This window comes from Nematolebias whitei, chromosome 11, assembly GCF_014905685.2.
Source record: "Nematolebias whitei isolate Nwh7 chromosome 11, NemWhi1, whole genome shotgun sequence".
Lineage (NCBI taxonomy): Eukaryota > Metazoa > Chordata > Actinopteri > Cyprinodontiformes > Rivulidae > Nematolebias > Nematolebias whitei.
The window spans coordinates 13,348,808-13,362,323 of NC_056508.1; the positions used below are offsets into that span (position 1 = coordinate 13,348,808).

The following is a 13,516-nucleotide window of genomic DNA, read 5'->3' on the forward strand; positions in this document are numbered from 1 at the left end:
CCTCAGACTGAGGAAGTCTCTCGGATGAGAGACGAAACGTTTCTACATTTTTTTGTTGATTTGCTTTTTTTTTTTTTTGAATGTCCAGAGGACCAGATTTAACTTTTTTAGATTCAAGCTGAAATGTCAATTTTTCTCCCAATAACCATCAAACAAGTGTCCATGACCAATCACTGTGTTAACAATCAGGAAACATTTAATTACTGAAAGCTGCAGCACCTGTTGCCTCTGGTGTGACTGGCTTCCAGTCACTCTCATCAAGCTGTACCCACTGACTGCTCACACTTCCTTTGGCTTTTCACAATAAAGCAGAAATCAAATACATCAACAAAATGTTATATTTTTCTTGCTTTTAACTTATGTTTGTGTATTTTAAGCAGTTTTTAAGCATTTTACAACATAAATGAAATACAATTGTAGCTATATTTACAACATATTTAACTTAAAGAGTTTTAAAATTTTCTTTAAACTGTCACATATTTCATGAATTTAATCCACGCACTAAAATATTTGTCTGGGTTACATGTGTAATATGTCCTGAATGCAGTCTTTGCAAGTAAAATATTGTACCTTTTAAAAATCTTCTCTTGCCGTGAGTTGTGGTTCTTTTGAGTAAACAGCGTTAGTGAATGAGAGAATTTCTCCAACAAACACATTAGATTTGGTGTACATGAACATTAAAGACTTACAGTGCAGTACCCCTCCGTCAGGAGGGCAGCTCAGACCACATGGCTGTTATGATCACAATATTCAGATACTGGGTGAACCAGGCCAGGGCAGTGGTCAGAGAAGTCAGGACACAGCTACATGAGGTCACTGCAGCTCTGCAAGACCCTTTTGAGACAACAGTGGTCCATTTTTAGGGAGGCAGCAGCATATAATAATAGTATTATTAATCTTCAACAATACATTGACTCTGTTATCAGCTACATCATCAAGTGTACAGATAATGTGATAGTGGTAAAAACCACCAAGAGGCATGTCAACCAGAACCCATGGCTGTATGGGGAAGTACATCTACTTCTGAAGGCCTAGAATGTTGCTTTTAAATCTGGAGATGAAGAGGCATAAACTTTTTGTCCCGACAGATCAGGTAAGCAAGATGGCTGAATGCACCGAAACTAAACTTGTGCCAGGTTTCAACATGATTACTGCATAAAAAACCAACACCCCCACATTTATACTTTAAGAACTCATCTCTACCAGATGAACTAAAATAGATGCATGGTTTGAGGGGAAAATACCACACAGAAACAAATACTCCCACCAGAGTCCAAAGATCAGGTGCTCCAGATGTTTACAGCTGGTGTGAAAATGACCTTCATGAGGATCAACCGGCGCAAAGCTGCAGGGCCAGATAATATCTATGGACAGGTTTTTAACATTTTAACACCTTTCTCAGGCAGGCAGTGGTGACCCCCTGCCTCAAACGGTCCAGTCCCAAAAAGCAAAACAAATCCAACCTGTGGCCCTGACACACGTGGTAATGAAGTGTTTTGAACAGTTGGTTATGCAACATATCAAGGATTTCCTCCCCGCAAATCTGGACCCACTATAGTTCGCTTATAGACCTAATCAGTCTGCAGAGGACACTCCACCTTACATTGTCACATCTGGAGCAGAGAAACACTTGTGTCAATGCCCTCATAGACTTCAGCTCAGCCTTCAGTCCCATCATTCCACAGCAGCTGGTGGAAAAACTGAGTTGACTAAAGGTGGACACTTGGTCTTGGACATTTTCACAAAGCAGCAGCAGACAGATAAGGTGGGCAGCTGCACATCTAGAACCATCACAGTGAGGACAGACTCCCCACAAGGCTGTGTTTTGAGCCTCCTGCTGTCCTGTCTTTTCACATGACTGTACTGCCAGGAGCTGGTGATCGATTTCAGGAGGGTTGGCAAACAACTCCATTTACTGTTATTGATTGATAGGTCCATTGTGAAGAGGGTCAGCAGTATATGAAGTCCCTGGGGTTCATCTTGCTGACGATGACCTCACCACTGCAGTCATTTGGAAAGAACAACAGCAGCTTTGCCCTCGGAAATTGAAGAAGGCAGGTCTTCCTCCTGCTCGTTCACCATCTTCTACAGGGCACCATTGAAAGCAGCTTCACTCACGGACTCATGGCCTGGTTCGGTAGCTGTAAGAGCTACGAGGAAAAGCAGTGGAATAGGATTGTGAAGACGTCCAGCATGATCACTGGTGACCTTCTTCTTCATGGAGAACTACCAACAGTGTTGCATCCGTCAAGCTATCTCCATCATCCCCCCCCCCCCCCCCCCACACACACACACACCCCGTTCACCACATTTTCTTTCTCTTGAATAGCTTTTTCTCCCAGGCCATAAGACTGATGAATGGTCAGCTCTGTGCATTGTGATCCATAGATAGATCCGCCCTTCTCTGCAGGATTAGGATTACTATATATTTTGCTTCTTGGTTGCTTCTATTAAATGAGTTGATGCAGTCACACAACCTTACAGTATACATAGCTTAATTTAATGTACCCCACTCTGTCTGGGTGCTTATGTTTCTTGTCAGTGAGTGTAAACTCATAAAACACACAAGGTACACCAGGTACACAGCAGGTAAACATCTACACAACAACAACAAAAAAAAAACCTCTGAGAGTTAAGGTGAAACTGAGACCTCACAAAATGTGGAAAACTGCATTTTAAAGCACTAATGCAATGATAGAACTTATAAAATAAATATGTGACGTAATTGTGATGAAGCAATGAAGGAGGCTCATGTAGGGGCGCAAACAAAACACCAACACCACCGGCTCTCCAGTGGTGTAGTCAATACGCGGGTATATGGAGTATACCCATTAGAAAAGCCTGGGAATTTCAGTATACCCACCTACAAGTTCCCAAAGACATGAGTCCACGTCATGTATCACTGACAATGATACATGACATGGGCTCATGTCATTCTCAACTCATTTGGAACATTTTATAGACACAGTGAGTTTGTTCAACCTGTTTTTTGTAGTTTCCTTCGTTCAGTTCATTCAACTTTTATTTCTACAGGTAAATCCCATTGAGCCTCGAGGACTCATTTACAAGAGAGACCTGATTTCAACAAAGAATGATGACAACAATGGACAACAGCGACATCAATAAACAGTTATAAAAAGGCATACATATATATATATTTTTTTTTTTACAAATAAGATGGCAAAAAAGCATAAAAAACAGCTAGATTATAAGGCGAATGTAGAAAACTACAAACAGGAACATGTCTGCATTGGTCCCTGCCAGGAGTTTAACAGATTTTTAAAGCCACTTAGAGAGGTCAAGGTCGAGAGCTTCAGGTCTTTTTGTAAGATATTCCAGGAAACAGGAGCGGAGTAGGAGAAGGCCCTTTTGCCTAGTTCAGTCCACACTGAGGGAACACTGCATATAATAATGTCCTGAGAGCGCACGCTGTAGCTGCACTCACGCAGAGACATGTAGGAGGAGATGTATGAAGGCAGCAGACCAAGAAGTGATTTAAAGATGAAAAAGTACCAGTGGGAGAGTCTTCATGAAGTTAATGATGTCCAGTTAACCAGTGAATACAGGGTGCAGTGGTGGGTACGATAATCACAGCCAGTTATGAATCTTAGTGCACCATGATAGACAGCATCCAACATCTGCAGGGTGCTTGTAGGAGCGTTCATGTAAATAATGTCACCGTGGTCAATGGAGGGAAGGAAGGTCACAGATACAAGGCGTTTCTTAGCATTCAGAGTTAGACAAGATCTGTTTCTGAAAAAGAAACCCAGTTTAACTTTCAGTTTCTTTACTAGGTTAATTAATACTTCTGTACTTACTACTTAATACTTGAACATGTTTTGCTTTGATACTGTTTTATAGATTTTATATACCATACCATACCAATTTATTTATAGAGCACTTAAAACAGCAACAAGGCCAACCAAAGTGCTGTACAATAGAAACAAACAAGCACAGCGGACAGGAAAACATAAAATAAAAATATAGATACAAATATATGTTTTTAATACAAAGTCAACTCTTGTACAAAGTTTGTTGTATATTTATTCAAATACTGTAAAAGCTTCAGAGAAATTTTGAAATGTTCAATACGCTTAAAAATCAATATAAATTAACAATTGCATTGTACTAACCGGTGTACTTTGGTTTCTAGCACAGTATACACATTACAAAAATGTAGACTACAGCACTGCTGCTCTCCAATGTGCTCATCAGAGTGCAGTGCATGTGAGAAAAAGCATGTGCAAAGAGGCTGTGTAGGATTGGGTTTGTATAAATATTTAAATGAGGTAGAACTTGTTGTAAGATGATTGTGGAACCTTACCAAGACTTAAGCAGGTTTACTGAACAAGCATTTGAAAGTGTGTTCAGATCACAGCAATAAAGATGTTCATGTAAACCACACATCCAGGAAGCTAAACCCCCGCAGTCCACCTCTTCAGCCTTCTGACAGCTCACCTCACGCAACAACATTAAACATCAAAATGAAGATACTTTGTTTCCTTTTGCTCTTTCATGGTGAGTCATTAAAATATGTATATTTTTTATTTATCCTTTTTAATAACTGCTACATTTATGCAGAAAAGATGAAATGTGTGTGAAAACTTTATGTTGCCCCAAATGTGTTTCTCTTTCAAAAAAAAACTTTTTCTGGGCACATTTAGTGAAGGAATTAATTTTTTTAAATGTCATTACAAACAGAAACAAAAAGATTCAACCTCCTGTAACAAAGATGTTTTTATGTAAACAATTTAACATTTTACAAGCAAATTTATTTTGGCAAATTACTCTTTAATTTCTTGAAGACCACTAAAAATAGTACTGTTCTTAATTAATATGTTGCATTTTAATAACAATGGATTATATACTCGCTTGAATTTTGAAAGAAAGTTCAAATGTTTATTTTAACTCTTTTGTTTTTTGTGAAGAGTATAAAAAATAGAGGTCAGACTGTTTACCTTCATCTCACCCCATCATCCTGTTATACCAACTATATCGAACAGAAAGCTCAAATCAGTCCAGCTTTCTATGTCCAATGCTGAAATTAGGGAAACCAATGCAGGGGCTTAGCTAGACTTTTATGCAAGGGGTGGCCAAAGCTTTTGCAGGGGGGGCACAAAAAATAAAGTAAACAGTTCTATTTTGTATAGGCTTCGCCCTTTAAGACTGTCACTAGGGGGTTTATCCCTAGGCGCTCGGCGCAGCACTGAAAACTTTAGTCCACGCCCACCTGCTGTGTGTGGGCCTCACCCCCGGTCCGTATAAATTACGGTGAGACCGGGTAATCGGCTCCCATTTTTTCTTCAGCCAGCTAGCTAGCACTGTCAGAAAAGCAAAGAAGGAAAAGTTGTCCAGCCTTGACCGGCACAACCTTTGCTAAGGATGCCTGGGTCTCCGCAATGCCAAACTCCTGCCGTCCCAGTGAGCTCCTCCTCCCCAAGGAGAAGCAGACGAGCAGCCTTGTTCAAGGTAAACGCCAAGGAGTGCTTTGCCGTGGCGGGCCGCTACCCGCTGGACGACGCCATCGCCTAGTCTAACGTGTTTTTTTCTCGAGGTGAATCGGATGATTCCCTCGAAAAAGGCGTTGTTAGCAGCTGAATTTTTTTTCTGTGGCGGGACGCTATGCGCGGGATGATGCCACCGCCTTCTTTGACGCAGAGTAACAAAGTGAATCAAATGATTCCTCCGAGAAAGGCGATGCGGAGCTGCCCCCTCCCTCCTGGAGAGCGTAGTGATGGAAGACGAGTGGCCGAGCGGATGCTCAGCCACCTCGGATCTTCCCACGTTCGCAAACACCGCTTCCAGCTGTCGGCGCCTTCCTCTCGGAGCTGCCCAGCATAATCCAGGAGGATGTTAACACAAGGGACTTTCTGTCCCTTGCCTCCCTCCACCCTGATCGGATGATCTGGCAGCAAGGTTGGCTCCACCCCAGCTCGTCACCCTGACCCCATCAGCCCATCAGGCCTCGCTGTCCAGCTGTGACGTCACACTGGAACGAGGCTGCAGCTGGGCCCAGCAAGCTGAAGACATCCGTCTCCACCTTCGCCTCCATCTCCAGAGTGGAGGGTTTTACCGATCTGTGTTTTTCCCTCGGTAACAACCCCCCACCCCCACACCCACCCCACCCCTCCCTGGCACTTGGGGCAAAAGCTTCCAGGATGGACCAGCAACCTGTCCCTCCAGGGAAGCATGACCAGATGGTGAAAAGGTCTCCAACCGAGCTCACCAGTGCTCATTCCAGACAGCCGCAGCGAACAACAACGTTGCCTTGCTGGCCTACAGCATCTCTAAGAGGCTGGAAAAAGCAGACCTGCTGGAGGAGACAAAGAGCTCTCTCTGTAAAGCTGCTGATGTCACCTTAAACATGTGCCACCTCTGCGGTCTGCCTGTCCCGCATCGTGACCTGGATGACCATGATCCAGAGGACCACTTGGCTCCGCCTCTCGCCATCCTTGTCCGAGAGGCTGCAGAAATACCTGCTGGAGGGCCCCATCACCCCAGAGGCGCTGTTCGGGGCCAACTTCGGGACCATCCTTGAGAAATTGCAGAGGTCCGAGGAGGTCTCAGAGACTGTACACCATCTAGTGACGTCACAGTCCATCTGCCCCTCCGGCCGCTGGAGGGACCGCCTTGGCCAGCAACAGCACCAGAGGTGCTCCACAGCTGCGACAGCAACTTCACGCCCTGTTCCTCCGCTGGCCCCCTCCACCAGGCAACAGATCCTTGAGGGGAAGGTATGTGTTTTTTGATGATGTATGTTTTTGATATAAAACAGAAACACCTCTGAAAGTAAAGTTTTTCATCTGAGACTGTCAGATCAGCTGATCTCTCAGCTGCCTCTCTTCAAACATTCCCCACACAGAACGAGCCAGTAACCTCTAAACAGCATTTTAAATGGCACCACAGTTCAGTAAATATCACAAAACACTTGTCTGCCACGTCAGCTAAAATTATGCTTTTTCAGCAAACCGAGTCCGGTAAAATCCCTCGTTTTCAGCCAGAGCCCGTTTTTAATCTCTGCTGTTTTCTGCCCACTCACAGCGCAGTGGGAGTAAACGTGTTTCTCCACGACAGCTGCAGCCTCCACCGAAACGGCGTCTCACTCAGAAAGCGCTCAGACCTCCTCTCGGTACGCACCAGCTCACCTCAGCTCTATGTGAGACTGCAGCCTGGGCCCAGCATAGAGGCACACATATAGCCCTTTTTTCTGTCGAAGCCCCCCTTGGGCTCCCCCGGAGAATCTCCGGAGCGAGTGATGGCAGTAAGCATTTTTTAGTCTGGTTGACGTTCATGAGAAACATGACACAACACAAATGCGTGCTTGCTCTCCGAGCGCTACTCAGAGTGGCAACGAGTGTGTTCCCTGGACAGATGGACAGACCATCTGATCAGAAGGGGTTACACGCTGCAGTTCGCAACTCAACCCCCACCGTTCAGAGGGATTATAGAGACGGTTCTGTCTTCTTCAGAACAGAGCTCATCTCTCCAGTCAGAAGTTCAGGAATTTCTGACGAAAAAAAAGTGATTTCCAGAGTTCCCAACGGAGAGGAAAATACGAGTTTTTTTCCTCCCACTACTTCCTGGTTCTGATAAAAAACCGGAGGGATGAGGCCCATTCTCGACCTTTTCATGTTCAGCAATTCGATCATGGAGAGACAATTCCACATGCTGACAAACAGCTGCTGGAGAACTTCACCAGAACGACTGGTTTTCACCTCCATAGATCTGAAGAGCGCATATTTTCACATTTCCATCATTCTGAAACACCCCACGCATGTTCTTGAAATGCGTGGAGACAGCTCTGCAGTCGTTACACATGGCAGGAATGAGAAATATTTTTATTTGGACGATCTGCTCTTCTTAGCTCGGTCCAGTTAGAAAGCTGTCGCACATACCAAAATGCTAGTGTTACACTTGCTAAACCTGGGGTTTCTATAAACTGGGAAAAACTTCCGTTCGTCCACCCCAGATGATGGTTTATCTTGAAGTGGAGCTAAACTCAAATACAATGAGAGCCGTTTATCACAGCTGAGAGCCGAAGCTCTGTCAGCTCAGCTTCGTCGTGTCAAACCCAGCTCCGCCATGTCAAACCCTGCAGCAAAGTGACAGTCTGCCTGTCATGCGACACCCGGGACAATGACAATGGCCCACATCGTGGTTCCGCTGGGCCTGCTTCACATGAGACGCCTTCAGAGATGGTTCACCCGCCTGCACATAGCTCCTCTGCGCAAGAAGGGGGGTTTTTTTTTTCCCCCCCCCCCCCCCCCACCACCACCATGGGAACCGATCTGAATCACTGGGGAAAACCCTCTCATTCTGTCAGAGGGAGTTCCCATCAGCAGGCCTACGTCACACTTCTCAGTTTTTCACAGATGCGTTCCTGTCAAGCTGGGAGGAATGTGTCTGTCCCAAGCAGTGGGAGCACAGTGGCTGGACCACATGTCGCTTTACATAATGTGCTAGAATGTTTTTCACGGTCTGAAATGTGACTCAGCATTTTGCCTCTGCTGCGGGATCAGCATTTTCTGATCCACACAGACAAGAAGGTGATGGCAGTTTACATAAACTGTCAGGGAGACATGCGCTCAGCCTAACTGTTACGCATCGCGAAACAGCTGTTGTGTTGGCCACACAGAAACCTGCTCTCCATCAGAGCAGTGTACTTTCCCAGCGTCCTGAACAGGCGAGCGGATATCATGTCGAGGGGCAGTTCCCGCCACAGAGACTGGAGCCCCCATCCCGAGCTGATTTCTCGGATTTGGAGCAGATTTTGGCCGAGCAGCAGTGGATCTGTCCACCACACGGGAGAATGCTCAGTGTCAATTATTGTTCTCACTGAGCCCACAAGACGACCCACCGATAGGAGAGGATGCCTTTGCTCACAGCCCGTGGCCAAAAATGCTCCTTTATGCGTTCCCTCCAGTCCTGCCGATATCACGGACCCTGGACCGGGTCCAAGTGGAAATACCGTCAGTCATCCTCGTAGCCCCTGAACACATATACGCTCCGTGGTTCCCGAATCTGCAACGACTGATATCAGGTCAGCCGTGGAAACTGCTGTGGGAGGGCGCTCTCCTCCAGGCAGGAAGAGCGATCAGGAGTTACCCAGAAATAGGTCAGCATCTTTGGGTCTGTCCGCTGAACAGATCCGTTTAGAAAAGATGGGCCTCCCACAGGATGTGGTGCGTACGTTCAGGGCGCACGAGCTGCTTCCACCACAACGTTGTACACATCATGTAGACAGTTTTTCAGCGCTGGTGCACAGAGAAAGTTGTAGAGGCCATCCCATGGCCACTAGGTGGCATGCTGTCTTTTCTGCAGCGGCTGATGGACAGAGAGCTAGCGCTCAGCACAATTAAAACTTTTGCTGCAGCTATTGCTTCCTGTCACGAGGGCTTCGGTGACAGAACAGTTCTTAATCACCCGTTGATGAAACATTTCCTGAAAGGTGTACGGAGACACAGACTGGTGTCAAGTCCACTAGCTCGGAAGTTTACAGTTCATCTGGACTGGATCCTCCAGGGAATCTCAGCGCATTCAACCAGAGCGTTTTCATCCTCCAGGGCTCTGCAGGGAGGGATGACAGTCAGTGTAGAATATTTGTATGGCGGCTGCCTGGTCATCGCCATGCTCAGTTAATTTTTTATCTACGTGATATTTCTACTTTCTCCATGACCCATTCTGTTCTCAGGGTTCTGACAGAATGATTATTTGTTTCATGGAGCCTCACTTTTGAGTTCACACCTGCCTGCATGCAGTCGCAGTGTGAGATATTTATTATTAGTCACAAGTTCATAACTGCTGATTTTATTGTTATTAATCGGTTCATCCTGAGGAGCTGTTAGTCTTCTCTGTTTATTGTTACACTGTTACAATTCGTATCCTCTGTTGTTCCTATTCACAGCAGCAGGTCTGCTATCTCAGCCTTTTTTTTTGTCCTCACCAGAGATCTTCTCCTGCGCGCTCCTGCGCATGAAGCACGCAATTACGCGCTGCGTAATTGCGCACACAGAAGGCTGAGTGATGAAATGTTTTTTTGTGCAAGCAGGTGCTTCATGTTGTGTGTCTGAGTGGACCCAGTGAGGCATAGACTACATCCCGCTTCTCCTTTAACCCACTAGCGACAGTCTTAAAGGCCAAAGGCTATACGAAATAGAATGTTGGTTATGTACTGTAACCCCAGATTCTACGAGTATAGGCGTAGCCCTTTAAGCTCTGGGTCTCACTGGTTCCTAAATGGCTGAAGAAAAAAGCTATTTGGGAGCCGATTACCCAGTCTCACCGTAATTTATACGGACTGGGGGTGAGGCCCACACACAGCAGGTGGGCGAGGACTAAAGTTTTCAGTGCTGCCCTAGGGATAAACCCACTAGCGACAGTCTTAAAGGGCTACACCTATACTCATAGAATCTGGGGTTACAGTACGTAACCAACGTTCTATTTCTCAAATCTGGAACCTAAAGACTTTCAAAACCCACAAGTTATTGTCTTTTTATCTAGCTGTCTCATTCATTCTCATTCAAACATAGGTAGAATGTGCACGTATGATCATACTTTCCTTTGATAGCAGAACTAATTTGGTTAGATTTGTTCAGGTTCAGAAAATTATTTGTCAGTTCTTGTGAGAATTAACAAAATGTGTGACAACTCAGTTATGCTTAGGGTATGTGCCCTTCTTACCTCAATCCTGAGGACGCCCAGATGAATCAACCTGTCGACAAAATTAAATGTGCATTACTGTTTCTTAAAACCTTTCCCAGTGCTAAACGTTATAAGATTAGCCATCAGATGTTACCATATTTCTATGAACTTGTTTTTAACCCTGAGCCATCTCACACAATTGTTGCTTTTGATTAACTCAATACTTCAGAAAACTGTTTTTTTTTAACAGACCTTTACTCTCTATTCCTCATTTAATCTAATCACATGTCCGTCAATGCCACATGCAGCGACTTTAATAATTTGACCTCCCATTTATTTTTTTATTAATTGGGGTGGCACCTGGAGTAGCCAATGCCACCCCAGGTGCCACCTCTCTGGCTCTGCCCCTGAGCCGATGGCAATACAACACAATTTTTATTTTTCTCCAATGTGTTTTCATTAAACAAAATATGACATTGATTGCTTAATTTAAATATATTTATATTCAGCAATCCTTAAAACAACTTGTACACTGATAATTAATATACAGAAGAGCATCTTTACCTGAAAAATAAACTGTTTTTGCATTTTTATGTTCTTTTGTCATTGGTTCAGTATTTGCACAGGAACACCATTTACCAACATTTAAAAGTGGACAGTATTGGTCAATTTCAAATCAGTCTGCGGAATAATCTGAACAAATATAAAAATGTTTATATAAAAATTGTAATTATATTATAATTATAAGATTATATATATATATTTTAATAAACAAAAAATCAGAACAAATATAAAAATGCATTTCTTTTTTATTTGAAAGTATACTAGACTAACCCTAAATCAAAGTATTTTTAAGTTATTTATGCTCTCATTCTGGTGTGACCCACCTTCTGTTACAGCAACCCTGCAGCTTCACTGTGATAAAACAGAGATCACGGCACATTTAGGAGAAGAATTTGTTCTTGTCTGCAACTATGACCTCAACAGGTACCTGTTCAGCAAAAAGTACTGGTGCAGGGGCTCCTCCAGGAACGTTTGCCAGATTTTAATGGATACAGATGGCATTGCCAGAAGTGCTAGGTCTCAGATACTTGATGCTCATAGAAGAGGCCTGTTTGTGAAAGTTACAAATCTCCAGATTGAGGACTCCGGTGTGTACTGGGTCGGAATCAACAAAGTTTACACAGACATCATGGTTTCAGTCAGACTGGATGTCACTGAAGGTAAGAAGAAAAAGATCTTTTGCATATTTCCGTCCACCCTTTTAATTTTCTTTGCCTGTTTTGCTGAACAGATGTGGAGAAGCTGGTGCCTACCTCCAGCAATATTTTTCATATTTGTGTGAATACTTATAAATCTACAAATATTAATAGAGTGAATGTTTAAACAGCATTGATTTTTTTTAGATCCTTTTTTCTTCTGTGCATTTTGTGACACATCACTTGTTCCTCAATTTTTAAGATATTTTAACAATTCATGTCAAATTGTCAGAATCAGAATAAGTTTTATTATCATTGTACTGAAATACAGTGAGATTATGTTCATACAGTTGTCTGAAAGATGGGCGGAGTGCAAGTTGCTGCTGCTCCTGAGAGCGTGGCCCCTTATCCTTTTTAGATAGAAATGGAGAAAAAGTCATGAGGATGGATAGTGGTATTACAAAAAAGACCTCTTCACATCTTCGCCTTGTAAGGACATGATTCAAGACATCAAAAACTCTTCCAGCATGCACATTTTATAAACACGTTACAGATGAATTTGACAAGACGGTGAGATTTGTCCATGAAGCACTTCCAAATAGTACATAGTCCTGATAAGATGTTGTCAGCCAGGACAGCTCTGATAAGCATTCACAGAAGTTCTTGGGGGGGGGGCGGGGGGGATAGACAGAGCTTTTCCTTAGTTTACACATTTCCCAGGAGAAATTTGATAAGTTGGCATGCTAATTTTAACTCTTTGTTTTTTCGCTCTCAGGCTGCAGGTTTACTTGTGGTTCCTAGAATTTCCAAAAACAGAATGGGAGGCAGATCTTTCAGTTATCTCTCAGGCTACTTTCTTTCCAATCTCTGTCCGTGAGGCTGACACATTATCCAGTTTTAAAACTAGGCTTAAGACTTTCCTTTTTGCTAAATCTTATAGTTAGGGTCGGCTTGGGTTTCCTGAGCTGTCCCTTAGTTATGCTGCTATAGGTTTAGACTGCTGGAGGACAAACTGACCACAATTTTCACTCTGCTACTGTCTTTACTTACTCTGCTCAACCTGCTTTGTATTTGTAATTATTTTTTCTATCCTTAACATGGTTTTTTTTTGTCTTTCAGGTACACCTGGACCTATACCTGGACCTACTATTCTGTGTTCGTCTGTCTCTCCTTCCTGTCCTCTCAACCAGACGGTCAAAGCAGATGGCCGCTTGTCCTGAGCCTGGTTCTGCTGGAGGTTTCTTCCTTTTAAAAGGGAGTTTTTCCTTTCCACTGTTGCCACTGTGCTTGCTCAGGATGGGAGACTGCAATGAAGCCAAGATTCAAATTGTCTGCTGGATTCCTTAGATAGAGAACTTTACTAATTGGCTTTTATGTGAATGTTCCTGTAAAGTGCCCAGAGACAAGTTTGTTGTAATTCGGTGCTATATAAATAAACTGAATTGAATTGAATAGATATTTTAGAAAATTGACACCTTTTATGATTCTTACCAATAATTAAAATTTTTGTTTCTCCTTTCAGCACTTTTTTCCTAATTGAAAATGTTTTTAGTCTTTTCAATTTCATCTTTTTTCTGCTCATTTCAGTTTATTTTTTGCTAATTTCAGATGTTTGCCATCTATTCAGCCTCTCCCTGTCTATTTCAACTTATTCTGCTCATTTCAACAACATTTCA

At 43.4% G+C, this 13,516-nt stretch overlaps 1 protein-coding gene across 1 annotated transcript in view; it reads right to left on the reverse strand.

The window, feature by feature from the left end:
• Nucleotides 1-4,964, reverse strand: part of ptpn22 (protein tyrosine phosphatase non-receptor type 22) — a 63,771-nt gene extending 58,807 nt beyond the window's left edge. Inside the window, exon 1 of the mRNA XM_037683807.1 lies at nucleotides 4,959-4,964. Within this exon, the coding sequence (XP_037539735.1) occupies nucleotides 4,959-4,964 (6 nt within the window). The remainder of the gene's footprint in view (nucleotides 1-4,958) is intronic.
• Between the last annotated feature and the right edge of the window lie 8,552 nt (nucleotides 4,965-13,516).